Genomic DNA, 23,268 nt, shown 5'->3' with positions numbered 1-23,268 from the left:
CTGTTTGGATCTGTCTATCTATATATCTCTCTTTCTGAAAGTGTCTGTCTGGAAGTATCTATCTGTCTATCTATATATGTCTCTTTCTGTAAGTATCTGTCTGTCTATCTTTCTGAAAATATCTGTCTGTCAGTCTGAAAGTATCTGTCTTCCTGATAGTGTGTGTCTGTCTGTCTGTCTGTCTGTCTGTCTGTCAGTCTGAAAGTATCTGTCTTCCTGATAGTGTGTGTCTGTCTGTCTGTCTGTCTGTCTGAAAGTATATGTCTTTCTGAAAGTGTGTGTGTGTGTGTGTGTGTGTGTGTGTGTGTGTGTGTGTGTGTGTGTGTGTGTGTGTCTGTCTGTCTGTCAGTCTGAAAGTATATGTCTTTCTGAAAGTGTGTGTGTGTGTGTCTGTCTGTCTGTCTGTCTGTCTGAAAGTGTCTGTATGGAAGTATCTATCTGTCTATATATATATCTGTCTCTTTCTGAAAGTGTCTGTCTGTCTGTCTGTCTGTCTGTCTTTCTGAAAATATCTGTCTGTCAGTCTGAAAGTATCTGTCTTTCTGATAGTGTCTGTCTGTCTGTCTGTCTATCTATCTGTCGGTCTTTCTGAAAGTACATTTGTCTGTCTGAAAGTGTCTGTCTGTCTGTCTGTGTGTGTCTGTCTGTCTGTCTTTCTGAAAGTATCTACCTGTCTGTCTGGCCACCTGTCTTTCTGAAAGTATTAATCTATCCATCCATGAGCTTATTAGGCCTGTAATACCTTTATACCCCCCCCCCCCCCCCAAAAAAAAAAAAAAAACTTTCAAAGAAGGCTCTGTCAACCCAACATTCAAAACATGTAATTGACAGGCTTTTTCTTAATTATCAAAAATCTACATTAATGAATTTTTTTTGATTTTCAGTTCATTTTACTTCAACTCTAAGCCATGTTCTAGACCTCAGACACTGAAATCTCATTTATTGATAGAACAAGGATTTTATTTTTGCCTTTTTAGGTAAATCACAATGAAGCAAAATGGTGTATCAATTAAGAATGATTTCAGAACTTATCACCAAAAAATGAAGCCAGCCTACCTTTGCTCTCTGATTTTGGAACCACACCTGCACGACTCTCACCGTCAGCCCAGTCTCAGCTGCAAGAGTTTCTCTGACCTGCAACAACAGTATATGCATTAGAGGCAGTACACAAGTGCTGTTTCCACATATAATGCACATGAGCAGCCTGTGACTGCTGACCTTTCGGCAGGGTTTGGAAGACACCTCAAAGGAAGCCTTGAAGGCGCGCCGCTGTTGTGTGGTCAGGATGGTACGTGGTCTCTTGGATCTCTTGTGCTCCTTCCCATCATCCCCAGCCTTCCCCCCAACAGAGACACCACCGCCATCCTCATCTTCACTCTTTACTGCAAAAGAAAACTAAGCATTGGCTTAAAGGTGAAGAGTCATTTCTGGGCTATGTTTAATTATACACGACCTTCAGCAATAGAGAGAGGTCACTGAGGTTACCTGACTCAGTAGGAGCTGGGCTGATAGCAGCCAGCATCTCTCTTTCCTTCTCATAGTCTCCCCGGCAGAGCAGCTGTCCCTCCTTTAGCACAAACTCATCACCTCTCTGCAGCCGGCGCTCACACTCGCAGCAGCTGAAGCAGCCCAGGTGGTACACCTGTCCCAGCACACGCATGATGAGCTCCGAGCGGCCGATCGCCTGCAGACAGGCACTGCACTTCCGCACAAACAACCTGACAAACACACACACGTGCACATGTTATTGATATGTTTCTGAGCTTTCGCTTTATGCAATGTTTTGTCTGTAACACTGGGTGGCAATATTTGACAACAGACTAGATGTCACACAAGTAACTAAGCAAAATGTATTGTTTAACCCTTTAAACCTACTGCATTATATGTGACCCTGGACCACAAAACCAGTCTTAAGTAGCACAGGTATATTTGTAGCAATAGCCAACAATACATGTTCTATGAAGATATTCTGTAAATTTCCTACCGTAAATATATCAAAACTTAATTATTGATTAGTAATATGCTTTGCTAAGAACTTCATTTGGACAATTTTAAAGACGATTTTCTCAATATTCAGATTTTTTTTAGCACCAAATAGTTGTATCTTGGCCAAATATTGTTTTATCCTAACAAACCATACATCATTCTAAAGCTTATTTATTTCAGCTTTCATGATGTATACTGCAAATCTCAATTTAAAAAAAAACTAATCCTTATAACTGGTTTTGTGGTTTAGGGTCACATATTTCATACACATCGGCCATTAATTGAGCAACATGGCTGAAAAAAATAAACCATTTCTGTTGTCTGATTGAGGTTTTATTTACAGGTTTGAAGCTTAGGTTTAAATGATTATCCATAAATTTTTAAATGAAAAAGTGTTAAAATGTGAGTAAATATGATGCATTAAACTTAAAGGTTTATTTCTTCATCTCTCAAACTTCATTGTATTGCACTGGATTATATGTTTTGAAACTACACTAAAAACTACCATAAAAGCAGAAAAAGGTAAATTATTGGGAGATATAGAGTGACAGCTGATATTTACAGTGCCCTCCATAAATATTAGCACCCTTGGCAAATATGAGCAAAGACGGCTGTAAAAATAAATCTGCATTGTTTATCCTTTTGATCTTTCATTAAAAAACAAATCACAAAATTCTAACCTATCACTGAAGCAAAACAATGAATAGTAGGGGGAAAATCTCATTATGAAATAATTTTGTATGAAATCATTTTTTTTTTCTAGAGCCAGAATTATTGGCACTCATTTACTGCAACATAATTTTTCTCCTATAATGCCTGATGAGTTTGGAGATTTTCTAGGGGTGCCAATAATGCAAACGTGCATTGGAGGAAAACATTAATTTCATAATGTGAGTTTCCCCCCACTTTCAATTGTTTTACTTCAATGAAAGATTTGAATTTTGTACATTTTTTTGAATGAAAGATCAAAAAGATCAATGATGCAGATTTATTTTCACAGCCGCATTTGGTCATATTTAACAAGTGTGCCAGTATTAATGGAGGGCACTATAAATATCAGTTATCAATCACTCAGAATTTGACTTTTTATGTTGGTTTTTATTGTAGTATTGTAGTGTATTGCAATGCATTTTCTTTTTATAAAAATTATATACAGTTGTCAAAAGTCTACATATGAATATGCAAAATGTTAATTATTTAACTGAAATAAGAGGGATCATACAAAATACATGTCATTCTTTATTTAGTACTGTCTTGAAGAAGATATTTCACACTAAAGATGTTTACATATAGAAAAAATAATAGTTGAATTTATAAAAATGACCCCATTCAAAGGTTTACATACGCTTGATTCTTTGCTTGAATATTGTGTTGTTACCTGAATAATCCACAGCTGTTTTTTTTTTTTTTTTTTTTTTTTTTTTTTGGTGGGGGGTTTGCTGATAATTGTTCATGAGTCCCTTGTTTGTCCTGAACAGTTAAACTGCCTGCTGTTCTTCAGAAAAATCCTTCAGGCCCCACAAATTCTTTGGTTTTTCAGCCTTTTTGTGTATTTGACCCTTTCCAACAATGACTGTATGATTTTGAGATCCATCTTTTCACACTGAGGACAACTGAGGGACTCATAAGCAACTATTACTGAAAGTTCAAATGCTCACTGATGCTTCAGAAGGAAACACAATGCATTAAGAGCCAGGGGTGAAAACTTTTGAATGGAATAAGGTTGTGTACATTTTGCCTAAATATCATATTTTTTTTCATTTAGTACAGCCCTTCAGAAGCTACAGAAGATGCTTACATGTTTCCCAAAAGACAAAATGAGTTAAATTGACCTTGATCCGTAAATTCAATAAATATCGACAACTGCACCAAATTGTTTTCTTTCAAACTTGAGTATGAACTCCATATTCTCACTTTATGAGCCATAAGAACCTAATGTATCAAACATGATACTCAACAAAATACACATGCAAATTTGACAGCAGCTTATGCTGCATTTAAGCTGTACACTTAATGATTATGTTCTCTGGGAATTGAACCTACAACCTGGGTTTTGCTGGCACCGTGCGCTATAGCAAATGTTTTTAAACTTAATGATTTTCCAAAATGATTAACAAATACAGGGCAAAAGTGTTTGCCCTGCTACCAACAACCGAGCAATGCCTCTTACTCTCTTTAAACTGTGTTTTCCTTCTACGTAGCTCATCAGCATCACAATTCGTTTTAAAGGCACTCTGGCTTTTCAATCCCCACCAAACCCCTCGTTTTTTCCTCCTCTCTCTCTCTTTCTCTCTCCCCTCCCTCGCCGCTTGATATTTTCTGCCAGAATTCCCTGTCCTCCCTCTCTCGCTCCCAGCCTCCCTCCCCAGCTCCGTGAAACTAATAAAGACAGGATTAATTAGATTGTTGTTTAAACAGTGCGATGCCCAGACAGACGCTGTAAACTCATAACCAGGGATTGAGGATAGCATGGGGTTAATCTCTCCTCTCTCTTTTTCACACACTCGAATAAACACACCATACTCACACACGCACACACGCACACATTTACCAGCACCTTTATAAGGCAGTGCTCATGTACTCTCATAAATATTGACAGGTACAGATGAACCTGTAGACGCTCGTATGGTGTCGATGACAGCCTAATCCTCCTGTATATTTCATTAAGCCAAAGCAACAGTCACCGTTCACCCAAAATGTGACGTAAAACAGTGTGAAGTTACTGTCGTTGGAGTGATTTTAGGCTAATTGCGTGTGATATTGTGATCTCAGGACTCTCCTTCAATGCATTTTTTGGTTCAACCAGGTAAAAATCGTCAAAAGCCAGCCAATTTTATCATTGTGAAGGACAAGCTATCATTTAAAGTAGCAAGTACAATTCTGACAGGTGTTTAAGAGTTTGTTCAGATCCCTAACCATAAATATAAGAAATAATAATAGAGATACCCGCATTAATAAAAGTAAAAGCACACTTATAGGTGGCAAATTATATAAAAGATGCTGTCACACATCTTAAGATGAACACAAAACATTGTGGAGGTGAGGAACAGATGAAATGCACATTTGATGGATAACACAGACTTCATGACAGTTGCAGAGACGGATGGCAGGAGTTCTGGTGTGTGTGTGTGTGTGTGTGTGTGTGTGTGTGTGTGTGTGTGTGTGTGTGTGTGTGTGTGTGTGTGTGTGTGTGTGTGTGTGTGTGTTTGTGGGCGTTGAGGAGCTCCGAGTGCAGGAGATGAAGGTGTCATATCAGAAATCTGCTGAAGGGAGAGGCAGCCAGGTCCACACATTATAGCCTCTAATCTGCACGGATGTGATGATCCTGTCCGAAACGCAGCTGCTATGGCTAATCTGTCTCAATCCATCTGCCAAAAATGCCAAATTACCCAAATCACCACCTACTATACCCAGATCAAAGAAGACCAACTCGAAAAACCCTGAGCAAAACTCATACAGCAACTGACTCTAAGAGTGAATCTCATGAAACCTGTCATATTTCATCTAAAAACTGAATGAAATAAGTGCTAAATGTATTTTTCTTGAAGACAATGAAGCCTATTTTTGGCTTTATGACATTATTATGACTATTTTAAGTAATTTCTTCCCAATTCTCAGTAACGTACTGCAAAAAAGTTGCATTCTTATTACAATCATGTGAGAAAAAAAAGCATAATAACTTATAATTCATGGTTGTATCTGAAAAAATATATCTGATACAAAGTAATGACCATTGATACACAGAAAAATATATTGCCTTTGAAACCATTTTCACTTTTTTTTTTTTTTTACAAATAGCTAAAAGAAACAGCAACTAACACTAAATTAAAGTGAAATTTTCAAGTAGAAAGACTGAACTTGTATTTTGGTGAAACACATGCCAACAATCTTTCGAAAAATTATACATGCACTGCCAGTCAGAAGATATTTAATGTTTTTTTAAAGAAGTCTTTTCTGCTCACCAAGCCTGCGTTTATTTAATGCAAAGTACAGCAAAAACAGTACAATTTTGAAATATGTTTTACTATTTAAAATACCTGTTTTCTATTTGAATATATTTTAAAATGTAATTTATTCCTGTGATTTCAAAGCTGAATTTTCAGCGTCATTACTCCAGTCACATGATCCTTCTTTCCTTCAGAAATCATTCTAATATTCTGATTTGCTGCTCAAAAACATTTTTATTATTATTAATATTACGAAAACGGCTGAGTAAAATTTTTCAGGTTTCTTTGATAAATAGAAAGTTTTTAAACAGCATTTCTCCAAAAAAGAAATCTTTTGTAACATTATTAATGACTTTATCATCACTTTTGATCAATTTAAAGCATTCTTGATAAATAAATGTATTAATTGAGACCCCCCCCCCCCCCCAATTTTTATAAATAAATAAATAATTATACTGACTCCAAGATTTTGAATAGTATAGTGTAAAATATTACAAAAGTTGTAATATTTCAGATAAATACTGATCTTTGGATCTTTCTATTCATCAAAGAATCCTGATAAAAATTAACTGTTTTAAATAATGATAATGATAATAATAATAATAAATGATTCTTGAACAGACTGGAGTAATGATGCTAAAAATTTAGCTTTGTTCACAGGAATAAATTACATTTTTAAATATATTAAAATAAAAAAACTGTTATTTTAAATAGTACAAATATTTCAGAATTTTACAGTTTTTGCTGTACTGTGAATCAAATAAATGCAGGTTTGGTGAGCAGAAGAGACTTCTTTAAAAACATTCAAAATCTTACTGTTCAAAAACTTTTGACTGGTAGTGTGTGTGTGTGTGTGTGTGTGTGTGTATATATATATATATATATTCTTTTTTAGTATCTGTACAGTAATGAATTTGTAAATACTTCTTATCAGTCATAGGCTCCATTTTCTTTATACAAAATAAAATGTATTGTTTTGATTTTGATTTTGAGGTGAAATGTGAGCTGGAAATGTTATCGGATCATAAAACCCACAAACTTTAAAATGAGACTAAAAAAAACAAAAAACACTGCAAACGGACACGTTAAATGTGATAGTTACAGAAATAATGCCAAATTTTGTACGTAAACATACACAGACCTAAAAAACGGAGTTAACTAAGGATGAAGCTACCTTGGGGGAAAGAAATTATGGGTGCAAGAAGGAATTCACGCACTGTTTACATACAAGCTCTGTTCATGATGTCAATTCAATAAAGTTTTACATGAATCTATAGCCAAATCATAGTGTGGGGGCCTAATCCATGCATGAACACATAATTTTACATAATCAAACACTTACTGTCATTGTTACGCGGTTTATCTCACAGACTTTGGTGCATCTTTGTATATATATGGAGGCAGTATGTAAATCATACATGTACACATAATTGCAAGGGTTGGTGCTGCGTGTGTGTGTGTGTGTGTGCGCGTGTATGAGCGAGAGAGAAAGAAAGAGAGCGGATATTGCTGTGAGGGAAGGTGGCTCAGAGCCAGGGTTCAGTAATCACATCATCTTCTTTTATTAAATCTCACTGCACTGCTTCTGCGTTATTAAAATCTCCCAGCATTCCCCACAACCCACTCCCGCCACCCTCCCTCCCTCCCTCCCAGACACACCAATATTCACAATGATGAAATATGAGAAAACCAACAGGTAGCTGATAAAAATGTACACATCAGACCACTCGCACGCAAAAGAGAAAGCACAGGTGAGCAGCTAAACCGTTCAGTACTGACACATATTATACTGCCCCAATCATGTCATAGACGCACACTTGAGTACGTACTTGCTAAAAAGTCCGCCTTTCTGAACGCATGCAAACAGTGCTACGCACAAAACTACTGTAATAACAATCGACTAGTGACACGCAGACTTTAATTGCCTAATTATGTTTTGATTGCACTGGGACGTATCATAATTTTGGGGTTTATGCTAATAAAACAACTAACAGTGTCACTGTACACGACAAAACTCTCTCAGCTGAATTGAGATGGTTATGTTTATGGTTTATGAGGAACACTATGAAACAAGCTTATTAGAAAGTATACTGTCTATCAAGGTGGCAATAAAGTTAAAATGACATTTCTTACAATTTGGTTCCATTTGATAACATGAGTTAAAGCGATAGTTCACCAAAAATGAAAATTACCCCATGATTTACTCATCTTCAAGCCATTCCAGGTGTATATGACTTTCTTTTTTTAAACGAATACAAAGTTAATTAAAATTAGAAAATTAGTCCAAGTTTTATAATGGCAGTGGATGGATGTTGAGATTTTGAAGACCAAAAAAGTGCATCCATCTATCATAAAAATAGCTCCACATGACTCCAGGGGGTTAAAAAAGGCTTCTGAAGCAAATTGATGTGTTTGTCTAAGACAAATATACATATTTAAACAGTTATAAACTGTAATCTCTAGCTTTCGCTAGCGCATTTAAGAGAGAGTGGTGTTCCAGCGGATGACGTAGGCATAACCTAATCTCCGGTGAGAATAGGCTAGTCTCACGAGAACCAAATTTTGTCTAAGGGTGTACTCACACTAGGCAGTTTGAACCGTGCCCGAGTGCGTTTGACCACCAAAGAGTTTTAATTTGTAATCAGTGTTTTGTTTTTCTCTCTCCTCTGTGCTTCCACATTTGTCACTTCTCACCAGAGAAGAGAAGCGATTATTGTTTATAAGGTTTTCTTACACAAATGCATCGATTCACTTCAGAAGACCTTTATTAACCACTTAGTACCATGTGGAGCACTTTTTATGATGGATGGATGCACTTTTTTGGCCTTCAAAATCTCAACAGCCTTTCACTTCCATTATAAATCTTGGAAGAGCCAGGATATTATAATATAACTCCAACTGTATTCGTCTGAAAGAAGAAAGTCATATACACCTAGGATCAGTTTTGTTTTTGACAACCATCTTAGATTTAGTCTTAGTCTTAGTCTTTTGGACTAAAATGGTTATTAGTTTTAGTCAAATTTTAGTCACTTCTATATGTGATAGTTTAGTCCAATTTTAGTCGACGAAAAGTCAAGAAGGTTTTAGTCAAGTTTTAGTCGACGAAAAGTCAAAAGGTTTTTAGTCTAGTTTTAGTCAAAAAAAGGGGAAAAAGTAGTCTTTTAACAAATTAATGTAGGTCAGTAAGTATTTTGCTGTTGGGTAGTGTCACTTATAAGTTCTGAAAATAGCAGATCTATAGTTCAACACAATGTGAGCTTCCGGATCGACTATTTTTACCAATAATTACAATAATGAAGGAATGTTTTAAAACATAAAAGACAAACAAGGATAGAATGCTAAAACGGCTTGCCATACTAGTATAGCAAAGAGTATTTAATGCTAAAACGGCTAACCATAGCGGCAGATATTTTTCGGTTTTAATTGGCATGCACAATAAGCGGAAATGTCATGCATTTTAAACGTCTGACGGACCACCCACTAACATTTCCGTCTATTCTCGTCTCGTCAACGAAAACTCACACACGTCTCGTCATGTTTTAGTCATCAACGAGCCAGTTTTACCTCGTCAACGTCTCGTTATCGTCATGGAAAAAAGTGGCGTCAACGAAATGATTTCGTCATCGTCATCGTTGACGAAAACAACACTGCCTAGGATGGCTTGAGGATGAGTAAATCATGGGTAATTCTCATTTTTGTGTGAACTATACCTTTAACTACATTTATATGAATTAATAATGAAAACTATTTTAAAAATTAATTATTATTTTCACCATTTATCTGTTATTATTATTTAATAAACCTGAGTTATGAACTAACAACTAACATAACCAAAGATTTATAAATACTGTAACGAATGTATTACTCATTGTTAATGTCGGTAAATGCATTAACTAATGTTAACTGATGGGACCTCATTGTAAAGTATTACCAAAATACCTTTTTAATGAGTGATATGATTTTATATGATCATGAGTGAGGAATGATTTACTAATCACTTGAATTCCTCATATGCTTACTAACTGTGTTTTCTGTTCTGGATTTGCACTAATAGAACTGAGAAATGTTCATGCTGTTTTTGATCCTGTATTGGACTGTAACGTTCTGGATGTAGAGAAAGGAACTGCATATAACCAACTTTCTGTCTCAGTATGTTTTTCCGAATATCTCTGCTTTGCAATAACCAGCCAATGCTGTAAAAATGCTGGCCAATAACCACAAATGTACTTCAAATCATTGAAATGATTCAAATGATATACTCTCTTAAAAATAAAGGTGCTTCACAATGCCATAGAAGAACCTTTTTTGTCTAAATGGTTCCATAAAGAACCTTTAACATCTGAAGAACCTTTCTGTGTAACAAAAAGTTCTTCAGATTATAAAAAGGTAACAAATCGATGGTTCTTTAAAGAACATTTGACTGAATGGGTCTTTGTGGAAGCAAAAATGTTTTTTTATTTGCTGTGAAGAACCTTTTATAGCACCTTTATTTTTAAGAGTGTAGAGGAAAATACATAAAAAGAGAACATCTAGTTCTAGGGTTCTATCAGGTAGAAATAGATTCTTAAAGGAACAGTCCATCCAAAAATGAAAATATTCTCATCATTTACTCTCACCCTCATGCCATTCCAAACCTGTGTGACTTTTTTCCTTCTTTGAAACACAAAAAAAGGTATTTTTAACTATTTTTATCCGTACAATGATTGTCAGTGGGGTTTAAAACAACATTAGATGCTAGTGAAAAACTAAGGCATTTTTCAAAATATCTTATTTTTTGTTCCACAGATGGAGTCATACAGCTTTGGAACAACATCAAGGAAATCAATTTTGAGTGTGCTATGCCTCGTCTAAGTGTCTCATTCTTCAAAATACTACAAAATCCTTGGTAATTCTTTGTAAGTCACTTGCCACTTGTCAACAGAGCAAAGGTTTGTAGGAAAAACTGATTCTGACAGTCTGTATGTTGTAGAATATGATGGCATCACAATATCCCATCTTATATAGAGAATTGCACACTATTTTCTGTGACGAATATGCACTATTGGTGTGCTGACACACTTATTGTGATACATTCCCTGACTGACAGCATAACCTGTCCATACGTTACAATCACACGTCGCTTTCCTGCATCCCTCGTGTGTATGTGCGATACTCCAGGGTTCAGGGAGCGACAGGATCGATGTGTTGAGTTGTGTGAGTCTGCGAGTGTGTGTATGTGTGTGTTTGGATAAAACAGCTAATCCCCAGGCCACCAGAACGCAATATCCTGTCAGCCAGATTCTCATTTCCTGTCTCTCTGTGGCAGGGCGAGAAAAAAAAAAGAGACGCGTAGAGGGGGGACGGGGGATTCGTTGCCCCAGAAACAGAAGATACGGCAGCCCTGTTTGAGGATATCTATGGCATTCTTCCTATCTCTCCCCCTCCCGCTTTCATTTTTTGCCGTTCTTCTTTTATTATCTCAGATTTAATAAAGCCAAGGCGAGCAGCTTGTTCTGCCATGAAACATTTATTAGCCGTCTGTAATGAAATTGTTGTGCGGGAGGCGAGGTGATGGAGACTCATCACACATTATGCAAAAACAGTGGCAATATCACAAGAGGAGACACCTCGAGCTCATCTCTCCTCTTCCTCTGTCATCTTCCTCTCTACACCTCTGTTTGTCACCTCCATGGCCTTCTGACATCCCACAAGCTCTCCTTCAATGCCCGCTCTTCTCTCCCTCTATCATTCCCTTAAAAGTCTGATATATACACTCTGAAAAATAAAGGTCCTTTATTGGCATCTATTGTTAACATCCATGGGATCTTTAAATTCCACGAAAGGTTCTTTAGATTAAAATGATCTTCACACTAAGAAACAAGTGGTTCTTTGAAGAACTGTTCACTGAAAGGTTCTTTGAGGAAGCCAAAGTAGTTTTTATATGTCATTGCTGGAAAAACCCTCTTTAGGAACCTTTGGTTTTGTAGGCATTTGACATACACTTATATTCCTATAGAAGTGTTTTTGACCCTACTCTGAAGCAGAAGCTAATTTAGTTCCCCAGAGTTACTAGAACTAAATACATTCCTAGTTCCTGCGGAATTATGAAAAGGTTCCTCAGGTGTGAAAGCCCCTATAGAAGAACCATTTTTGGTTCTCTTTCAGTGAACAGTTCTTAAAAGAACCATATTTTCTTAGTATGAAGATCATTTAGAACAACCTTTTGTGGAATGGAAAGATTCCATGGATGGTGAAGGTTCTTTGTGGAACATTGATGCCAATAAAGAACCACTCTTAAAAACTAGAAAGGTGTTTTCTACCATTTTTGGTTCCCAAAGAACCAATTTTTCACCTCTGTACATTTTTCTGGTTGCATTCGCACAGGCATCAGGAACTCTGAAGCGGCCAATAGCGATGTCCTTATTCGAGGCATTTACAAATGTCAACAGCCGGGGAATGTAGGATGCCGTGATCAGAGAGATGAAAACGGAGATGAAAATTAAATGCACAACTTACGTAACTGAACATGAAAATTTGAGGAAATCTCTATTGACAACTTGCAGTGTTATAAATCATCGAGGCTAAGAAAAGAACAACGCTGCAGACAGCCAATAGCTAAATGCCATTATTATCACTTTTTTCCGTTCTTGGAGTAAATATTTTACATGGCTGTTTAAAAATGCCTGGTAACTGGTGTTTCGTATGCGTTTGTCCAATCAGCGTACACTTATGTCAATGGTAGTTCCTATAGAAGATTTTTAGACCCTATTCTGCAGTAGGAGCTAATTTAGTTCCCTCAAACAGAGTTCCTAGAAATGAAAGCTCTAGCATTAAGTTCTGCCGGGAAGACTTAATTGTCACGTCACTCAATTTTCATCGATCCAATCACATTCCAACACTTGTGGTATATAAGATCGGTACTTACTCATGTTTGAATTCGCAGATGCTGACGCTCAATTCACCACCATCCTCCCCACCTCCTCCAATTTAATCTTTCCCTCCATCTTCCTCACCACCACCACCAGGAGGGTCCCTTACATACCTCACGGGGGTCGGCTGCGCCCCTGCCTTGATCTTCAGGCAGGATATGCAGAGTCCGGACCCTCAGATTGCGAGTTATGGACGGGGCCTACGCCAAAGAACGTTATTGCTTGCTGGGCTGCTAATAAATGGATAATTGTCACAGTATTCATTCTCCTGAGTATTTCTGGTAGAACTAAATACATTCCTAGTTCCTGTGGTGTGAACATGGCAAAAAGCAGGTACTTCCGTCAAATATTCTAGGAACTATGAAAAGGTTCCTCTGGTGTGAAAGCCCCTATAGAAGAACAATTTATGGTTCCTCAAAGAACCTTTCAGTAAACAGTTATAAGAACCATATTTTCCTAATATGAAGAACATTTTGTGGAATGGAAAGATTCCATGGATGCTAAAGGTTCTTAAGGGAACACTGATGCCAATAAAGAACCTTCCAGAAGGGGTATCCTAAGTGATGCCATTGAAGAACCATTTTTGGTTTCCAAAGAACAGTTTTCTTAGTGTGAAAAACATTTGAATAATCTAAAGAACCTTTTTCCATTATAAAGCACTTTTTTTGTGATTGAAAGTTTCCATGGATGTTAAAGGTTCTACATGGAACCATAAGAACTAGCCAGCATTGTTCTAGCGAACAAATTTCACCCTCAGGCCATTTTCCTGGTTGTATTCGCACTGGCAGCAGGAACTCTGAAGAGGCCGACAGTGACGTCTTCATTCGCAACATTTACAAACGTCAACAACTGGTGAATGAAGGACACTGTGAAGCAGTTTTGAAGCTGATTTTGTTGTTTGCCGTGGGTTTCGCATGAAAAACTACATCTCCTAATGACAACTTGTGGTGTTACATATCATTGAGGCTAAAAAAAAGAACACAATGCTGCAGACAAGAAGTACATTTTGGCATCTGGCATACCCTTACATTCCTATGGAACTGTTTTAGACCCAACTCTGAAGTAGGAGCTAATTTAGTTCCCCCAAGCAGAGCTCCTAGAACTAAATACATTCCTAGTTCCTGCGGTGCGAACACGAATCAATAGCTACTAGACACTCTGAAGAGGTTCCCCTGGTGTAAAAGCCTTTATAAAATAACCATTTTGGACTCCCCAAGGAAACTTTCAACAGTTCTTCACACAACCATAGTTTCTTAGTATGAGAAACATTTTGTGGAACAACCTTATGTGGAAAGGAAAGATTCCATAGATGTTAAAGGTTCTTCAAGGATCATCAATGCCAATAAAGAACATAAAGATCCACAAGTGTGTTTTCATTGTGATGCCATAGAAAAACCATTTTGTTTTCCATTAACCGAGTTTCTTTTTGTGAAAGGTTCCATGGATGTTAAAGGTTCTTCATGGAGCCATAAGAGGCTTTTGCACTGGAGGAACATTTTCATAGTTCCTAGAACTACTGGTGGAAATACCTGAGAATTAGGAAGGTATTTAGTTCTAGGAACTCCATTTGGGAGAACTAAATTAGCTAAATTAACTCAAATTCAAAGCCTAAAACATTCAGTTACGTAAAAACAATAAAAGAGTCTAAAACAATTCTACAGGAACGACCAATTTAATGTGAATATTGCTGAATAAAACTATTCATTTCTTTTACAAAAAAAATCTTTTTGACCTTAAACAGTACACAAACCGACCAACAAAAAGTCCTGCTGCAACCGATTGTTGCTTTTACTGCATTGTGCCTGATTGTATATGCCACAATTTAAGTACAGTATGATAAATCTAATGGCCTCAGCGAGCACTAGCTTACTGCCTCGGTAGAGAATCCATACGGCATCGTCCTACACCACAGCCCATGTGTCATATTCCTGTCTGACAGTACAACAACTCTCTAACCACAACACAGCTTGTAGTCATGTCTAAGAACATAATTAGCAGCGTTCCCAATCAAGACCCCTCCACCCCCCCTCCCCGTTCCCACAGACACAAAGAGACAGCGAGCAGAGAGATGATTAAGCGAAAATGTGGGATAAATGGAGAGATAAACTGATTGGTGTCATCACGGCTATAAATCTCAACAAGTAGGAAATGAAGTTTGGAACAGAAATATTATTAGAAATCAGACAGTGATGGACGAGCTAGACGAGAGAAGCACAGGGAGGAAGACAGACCGAGCAAAAGAAAGGTGAAGATTTCAGTAACCGCCAACCAAAGTGCTCATAATAATGACTACGACTGAAGATTTCAGTGGAATGGTGTTACTGTAAACGACTGACATAGAAAAATGTATTATTCAGAAGTTGCCATTTCAAAGTACAGGAGACCTAAATGAGATTGCAAGTTGAGATCTGTCAACATAATGGCATAATATTGATAACCATAAAAATAACTTGTCCTGTATGTATGTAAAAAGTAAAAATAAAGGTAATGTTTAGACACTTACAACAATCAAATATGATCCCAACATAAATGCGTTTATGAGCAGTATTTATTTATAGCACATCTTTACGCTAAGCTTTTCAGAAAAGATGAATCATGGATCAACGAAAAGGTTAAGATCAAGATTTTTTTAGTACTATAGCATACAATGAGTGTATATTACCACTGTTTGTTATTTGATTTTGGGATCTGATGAGTCATTTGGACCTGGAAAAGGTGACGACTGACGTCACAAGCGAATAAAAGTGAAATTTTTAATAATAATAATAATAATAAAAAACACTTAGATAATTCATCTGTTAAAAGGTGTGTATTATTTGAGCTAAAAGCTGTTTCAGGGCATCAAAGTTGTAAAATGTGACCCTGGATCACAAAACCAGTCTTAAGTAGCACGGGTATATTTGTAGCAATAGCCAACAATACATTGTATGGGTCAAATTTATAGATTTTTCTTTTATGGCAAAAATCTGAATATTAAGTAAAGATCATGTTCCATAAAGATATTTTATAAATTTCCAACCGTAAATATATCAAAACTTAATTTGATTTGTAATATGCATGGCTAAAAACTTCATTTGGACTGTTTTAAAGGTGATTTTCTCAATATTTCGATTTTTTTTTTTGCACCCTCAGATTCCAGATTTTCATCTGAAACCATTCATAAGAAACCATACATCAATAAAAAGCTTATTTATTCAGCTTGATTGTATGTTTTCCCATTAAAGTTATGTTTACAAGCATATAGTTTACATCTAAAACAGCAAATATTTGACCATTTATTGATATCCCTCATACACTTCCATTACTGTAATTCTGATTTCTGTTCAAAATATTTTGGATTTGAAATTCATCTGAATCCATATTCAATCCAAAATTATCTGTCAGTATTGAGTATCAGCAATGTTTTTCCATAAAGTCCCTATAAACATTTGAAATAGAATGAATAACAGAATAGAAATCAATGACTTTTGGATTTTGGCAATTCCAGGCACAGTTCAGAACATTTTTGAGACCCATGATATTATTGGGTCTTTTTCTCAAGAGCAAAGTCTAGGAAGCATGAGACTTTATCCAAAATCTCAATTTGCTTTCTAGGAGAAACAAGTGAGATATTCATTCTCATTCGAACTTCATTCGTGATTTTTCGTTCTTACGAGTTAGTAGCATCTCTTTACACACTGGGGGCTGTTTTCGTTCTGTTTCCCACCCCGCAGAGTGATCTATTAAACTTGGGGCATCTTAAATATCCGCTCCCCTGTCTCCGCTCTGATAGGCCTCCGAGACCCTTGCTAGTCTAATTTTCTGCCAGGGATCCAGGCACCGTACCCTGGGGCTGAGAGCCTTTATTGGTCTGGGACTGGTTTCACTAGGCTGGGCTGCGCGGTTATCTGATGGCTGTGTGTGTGTTGAAGTCAGCCAGGAAGACAGTGATGGAGAGAATTTGACCATTTCAGGGATGTTAGCAGATGTTTGTGGGTTAAATGAATAGGGGATTGGCTTTGAGTTTGGTTTCGGTAAGTGTATAGGTGTTGCTGGAATGATTGAAAACTGAATAGTAAATGATTTCTGATGACGAGAACATCAGGAACATAAGCGTCGTAAAGAATCGTCATAGAGTTGTGATCTTAAAGGGGATCTATTATGCAAAAATCACTTTTATAAGGTGTTGAACACAGCTGTGTGGCTGCAGTGTGTAAAAACGATCAGCCTATAATGGTAAAAATCCACCTACTCATTTTTTATAATCCCAATAAATCATATAGTTAAAAGCCTAAGACATTCAGTTACGTAAACACAATAAAAGAGTCTAAAACAATTCTACAGAAACGACCAATTTAATGTGAATATTGCTGAATAAAACTATTCATTTCTTTTACAAAAAAAATCTTTTTGACCTTAAACAGTACACAAACCGACCAACAAAAAGTCCTGCTGCAACCGATTGTTGCTTTTACTGCATTGTGCCTGATTGTATATGCCACAATTTAAGTACAGTATGATAAATCTAATGGCCTCAGCGAGCACTAGCTTACTGCCTCGGTAGAGAATCCATACGGCATCGTCCTACACCACAGTCTCTCAATTCCAGATTTCTCTCTATGTACACGGCAAAAAAAGTCCTGCCTATTTGTGACGATTTCTGCCCCATTAGCATAGCAGTCCGCCATTACCGTTTTCTTGCTGTAGCTGCTGGAGATATACTGTACAATGTCAGCATCAAAGAGGCATTACAAGTGTTGTGTTATGGGTGCACCAACGAACATAGGAGTCTTCATAGACTCCCTTAATCTGAGCCGCTTGAGGACACTGTGGATAAATTTCCTTTTTTGAAGGAAATGTCCCAGAAAAATTGGTAAAAAGTACACTATGTGTTTACGGATCAATACCAACGTTTCGTGTGTGAACGTCAGCTCCTGACAAAGTAAATATCATGCGTTGTTTTTTCAAATTGCCTTTCTGAAAGTGCTTCTTAGCACTCTCTACCATAAATCTACCATTTTCTCCACATGTTTTCACTGATGCTGCCTTCATGTGCTACCAAAGTGAATGTAAATTGAAATGTGGTAGTTAAAAATTGCATATGAAAGCAATGTGAAGTCGACCATTTGAATTTGTCGAGCTTATAATCACCAATGGGACTTACAAAGTTTGTGATAACACGCGAGGGCACCGTGAGACCAGCTATGTCGTTATTTTTATTGCGCTGTGCTCCCCGTCTGTGTAATTCATAAACGCGCATTTATTATGCACAGTACAGTCAGATGACTGACTTTTAAACCGATTCCGGTTCGAACATGCAAGGCTGAACACAGATACTGAGAGATTCTGACATTTTCAGTACGTGAGTTTGTTTTTGCCGAATCTTGAAGCTCCGCCCTCTTCTGAAAATGGGGGCGGGAGCACAAGCTCATTAGCATTTAAAGGGACAAACACAAATGGCACATTTTGGATCATACCCTAAAAAGTTGTCCAAATTAAGTTCTTAGCTATGCATATTACTAATCAAAAAAAATGTGATATATTTACGGTAGGAAATGTACAAAATATCTTCATGGAACATAATCTTTACTTAACATCCTAATGATTTTTGGTATAAAGGAAAAATGTATAATTTTGACCCATACATTGTATTTTTGGCTATTGCTACAAATATACCAGTGCTACTTGTGATCCAGGGCCACAAATATGCAACTAAAATGGGATGTGAATGGCATTTAATGTTGACTTTTAAGTGCACTCTTAAAAATAAACCTTTAACACCCAGAGAATCTTTCCATTCCACAGAAGGTCCTTATAGTGGAAAAATGTTCTTTAGATTATTAAAATGTTCTTCACATTATAAAAATGTTAACTGAAAGGTTCTTTAAGGAACCAAAAACTGTGAAAAATCTCTTTTGGAATGCTGGTGTAATTATTCAATTATTTTAAATAATATTTAATTTAACAATACTAGAAAAATATACATGTTTCCACATCAAACCTGTTTTTTTTTTAACATTGCCTGATGATATATTTTAAAGATATAGAATGTCAGCTCAAGATTTTTTTCCCAAATGCCATTTTTCCACCATCAAAGATTGCTTGGCACCCCAAAAATGGAGCACACCTGCTGTAGATGGAGCATCGGTAAAGGGGTAGAAGTGGTGGGTGCTGACGGACAGACAGCGGAGAACACAAGGAGATATTGTTGTGGATTCACTCAAGGTCACCCACACAAGAGTGTGCCAAGTCTCCTCCACAAATACACCACATACCATGCCGCAGCCTCAATGTTCACAAATAAAGTCTGCAAATGAAACGATTTGCATCCAAGCGCACAAAAAATGTGTATACCTTTCTTACAGAATGGGAAAACTTAAACCTCTAAAGGAAACTCCACCATATAGTGAAAAGGGCTGTCTTGAATGTACTGCAAATGATAAATGAATTCAAATAATACAAATTGACCAAGCCCAAGGGAATAAGAGCACCAGCTTGCACAAGAAGAGTTTCACTGTCCTCTGATTCCAGAACAGCCATCTCATTTGTAATCGTTGATCACTTTTACCCTCATTATGACATCCTTGCTGCAAGCACCCATGCGAAACAATTATCAAATCTACAGTCCCATTTTTCTTCAACGGTGTGAAGAAAAGCAGTTAGTATGGTAATTTCATACCCTGGAACAGTCCTGAATCTCAGGTGATCTATCTTTCCGGAAACATATACAGAATTATTTTATATTCCCTTTGGGAATTCCTCCTGCTAACTTTCCTATCGTCTTTTATTCTCTCCTGTCCATCTTATTCCTTTCGGTTGGCCTCCAGATGTCAGCAACAGAGGGAGTGTCCACACTGCTCAGCGGTGTCTGACACTTCTCACAACAGTGATAACGGGCCACAAAATCGTCCTTCAACTGTCCGCACTCTTGGTGATGTCACTGGGAAATTATGGTTTCTCGGAAACTCCCTCTGACCCAAATTAATAAAGAATGATTCATCAAAGAACCAGCAGTTAAAGGGATAGTTCAACCAAAAATGTCAATTTTGTCAATATTTACACATCAAATCATTCCAAAGGATCATAAACTGTTTTTCTGCTTCTTCAAATTTGTTTTTCACAGAATTAAACAGAAATTAGGATTGGAGTAAGATAAGGGTGAGTAAAGAGATATGTTTATAATTTTCCATTTATAATCAGATTGATGGCTTAATCGGACTGAAAAGCCTTTATGTGAACACCTTGATCGATCCAAATGAGCTTGACCTGAATGGAAAAAACATAAAGCATGTAAATGCTGAATCAGATTTAAAAATACCTTTGGCGTCGCAGCTACTGCTTAGAACTAATCAATGCAGGAGACTGAATATTTACGAAATATTTCCTAAAAAGGCTCTTCTGTCATAAATGTCATTGTTCTTGATTTCTTTCAAGGCAAAAATTAATCAAAAATCATACTTGCGTTAGCTCTGCATGCACTAAGATTTTGTTTAGAATACGTGTAATGCACGTGTAAACCAGTGGTTTCCTCCAAGGAGGCAAGGTAGGCAGTGTCTCCTCAAAATACTGGATGAGAAAAAATGTGTAGTACAAAAATAAAACAACACCACTATTACAAATCTAACATTAAAAAGTGTATAAATCACTTTCAGTGTATGAATCAATTTTTTTTTTTTTTTTTTTTTTTCAATTTTCTAAAGAAACATCGTCCAACAGTGACACCAGGTAAAGTTATAGCGGGAGTCCTCGTCTCTCTCGCCTCCCCTGAGCCCATTGAGTTTTAACACACTCCCTAAAGCATGTGGTGAGTTTAGTGGGGGGTAATTGAGAATGAATGGGGGAAGCAATGCTTCTGTCGTGATATGACTGGATATGACTGGCTATGATCGGCTGTAATTGATTCACGCGATAAATTGCGCTTCTTGTGTTTGTGCGCGTTCCGCATTTGCAAATCAGTCTGAATGAACAATATAATGGTGTTCATGGGAAGACTAATTTAAAAAAGTAAGTAAACAACTCGCACACAGATATAACCTCTTTTTTTATGTCAAAATAAGACTTGAAATGGCATGAAAACATAATCTGTGGGAGTTTTTAGTGAGTAATCAGCTTGGTGAAATTTAAAGTAAATATCTGTGTCTATAACCAATATTTACCGAGCTTTGACGACGTGATGATCTGAAAAATTCAAATAAAAAAGAATAGCTAAACATAAGTTTACAAATAAAATCTATTGTTTAATTTGTTACTGCCTTGAGTTATTATTTTAGAATAAATGTAAAATGCTTAAAAACACTAACTTGATGCGATTTGAACTTGGCTTTAATAAATATTAATAATATTGTTAATGTAACAATATAAAATGGATTTTTTTTCTTTTTCTGATAGTGTAAGTAATATTTAACATCATGAAAGCCCTTCTGAGGGCTTTGCCTCCTCATTTCATAACACCATCACACACCACTAGTGTAAATATGTGAACTGGATTGCAACATTTAGATAATTTTCATAATATGAAATCGGACTGGATTCATTCCGATTTACAAAAATTAATAAACATTCCTAATGACAGAATTTTTTTTTTTTTTTTTTGGTTGAAGTATGCCTTTAAGAAACAAATTCGAACCTACAACATTACTCATACATCAACTAAACCTGCCATCAGTAATATTTAACCACATATTCTAACGTAAATTAACCCTTCGCAAAATCCCATGGCGCTCTCACGCAACACATCATGTTCTCACACGGTAAAAAATACATTTCAGAGCAAAGAGGAAACTGACAACACTCTGACAGACAGGAAAGAGCAGGTTACTTGTGGTATGAAACAAAGTCTCATCTTTCAAATTGTAATTTTTTAAGAAATTCAAACAATAAATAGCATTTTGTGGCTCTTTAATGAGATTGCTGTAGCGTCTCAGTTCAAGCGACTCGTGAACCAATCATCTCTTACTTTTTACTAGTTATAGCACAAAATAAACATGAATGGACACAAGCAGGTATCTTATTTCAACCTAAGAAAGACGTTAAAACATACCATTTTTCAACGTTAATCTACTCTCCTGTCTGGTTTGTTTGTCGGACAAAATGGCAAATTCAGCGTTATGATTGGTCAGATCGCCTGTCAATCAAACTCCCAGCGAAGAATCAATTTCTATAACATTTGTTACACATTATATGTACTTACTATAGCAATATAGTACACTACAATATACTGTAGTATAGCAACTAATCCCAAATCTCACCCTAAATCTATATTAAGTATGATTATTAATATTACGCAGTACTTATTTGTGTAATTACACTGCCTTAAAATAAAGTGTAACCAAAGTTCCTTATATTCCACAACAGAGCATCAGCATGACAGCATTATCAGAAGATCAACACACCCATGAGGCATTTGCACAGAGATTAGGAGAATGTTCTGGTGTACTTCATGTTAATCTGCACAAAAAAAATGGGATACTAGGACTTTGATGGATGTATACAGGCACATTGAACTGTCTTACTTCTCATAATCATGCTTGCAGTAAAGCAGGCGGTCCCGGCAGTAGCAGGTCCCGCTCAGCGCGCTGCGACACACCGCACACTTGACACACGTCTCATGCCAGGACAGTTCATTGACGCGCAGGAGGAAGCGGTCCGCGATGGGAGACTCGCACCCTGCACACACCTCACCTCCTCCCACGTGCTCTGGTGGAGAAGAACAGAACAGGTGTCAGCTGACAGGACACAAACAAATGTGCCTTGAGGGACTGGAGACACACACATTACAGCATCCATATTAATATGAAGATGAAGAAATGATAAATGAAGAATAAGAGTCTCACCGTAAGGTGTGGCGGAGGGGGCCTGCTGAAGACATGATTGGTTTTCTTCTGTTTTCATTCCGCTCCTTCCTTCTTTGGAGTGCTGACTGAAAAACAACAACATAAAGACGTACATATGAAAACAGCCATCAGTCTGTGGTAATATGGAATTATTGTAAGCTGCTTGTATTTGCTTAATTTTATTATCATATTTTATTATTATATTTGACCCTGGACCACAAAACCAGTCTTAAGTAGCACGGGTATATAGCAATAGCCAACAATACATTGTATGGGTCAAAATGATCAAATTCTTTTATGCCAAAAATCGTAAGGATATTAAGTAAAGATCATGTTCCATGAATACATTTTATACATTTACTACCATAAATATATTAAAACTTAATTCATGATTAGTAATATGCATTGCTAAGAACTTCATTTGGACAACTTTAAAGGCAATTTTCTCAGCATTTGGATTTTTTGCACCCTCAGATTCTAGATTTTCAAATAGTTGTATCTCGGCCAAATATGGTCAAATCCTAACAAACCATACATCAATGAAAATCTTATTTATTCATGATATATAAATCTCAATTTAGAAAAAAATGACCCTTATGACTTGTTTTGTGTCCC

The 23,268-nt window shown here is 36.7% G+C and overlaps 1 protein-coding gene across 1 annotated transcript in view; it reads right to left on the bottom strand.

Moving 5' to 3' along the window:
- The window catches only part of lmx1al (LIM homeobox transcription factor 1, alpha-like), a 29,645-nt gene that overhangs the window by 3,730 nt on the left and 2,647 nt on the right, over positions 1-23,268 (bottom strand). Inside the window, exons 2-6 of the mRNA XM_073838003.1 lie at positions 22,654-22,739; positions 22,333-22,516; positions 1,486-1,718; positions 1,219-1,382; positions 1,057-1,134 (exon numbers count right to left, since the gene is read on the bottom strand). Of these exons, the coding sequence (XP_073694104.1) occupies positions 1,057-1,134; positions 1,219-1,382; positions 1,486-1,718; positions 22,333-22,516; positions 22,654-22,739 (745 nt within the window). The remainder of the gene's footprint in view (positions 1-1,056; positions 1,135-1,218; positions 1,383-1,485; positions 1,719-22,332; positions 22,517-22,653; positions 22,740-23,268) is intronic.

Source organism: Garra rufa, chromosome 1, assembly GCF_049309525.1.
Source record: "Garra rufa chromosome 1, GarRuf1.0, whole genome shotgun sequence".
NCBI lineage: Eukaryota > Metazoa > Chordata > Actinopteri > Cypriniformes > Cyprinidae > Garra > Garra rufa.
This window is presented reverse-complemented; position numbering and strand designations above follow the sequence as displayed.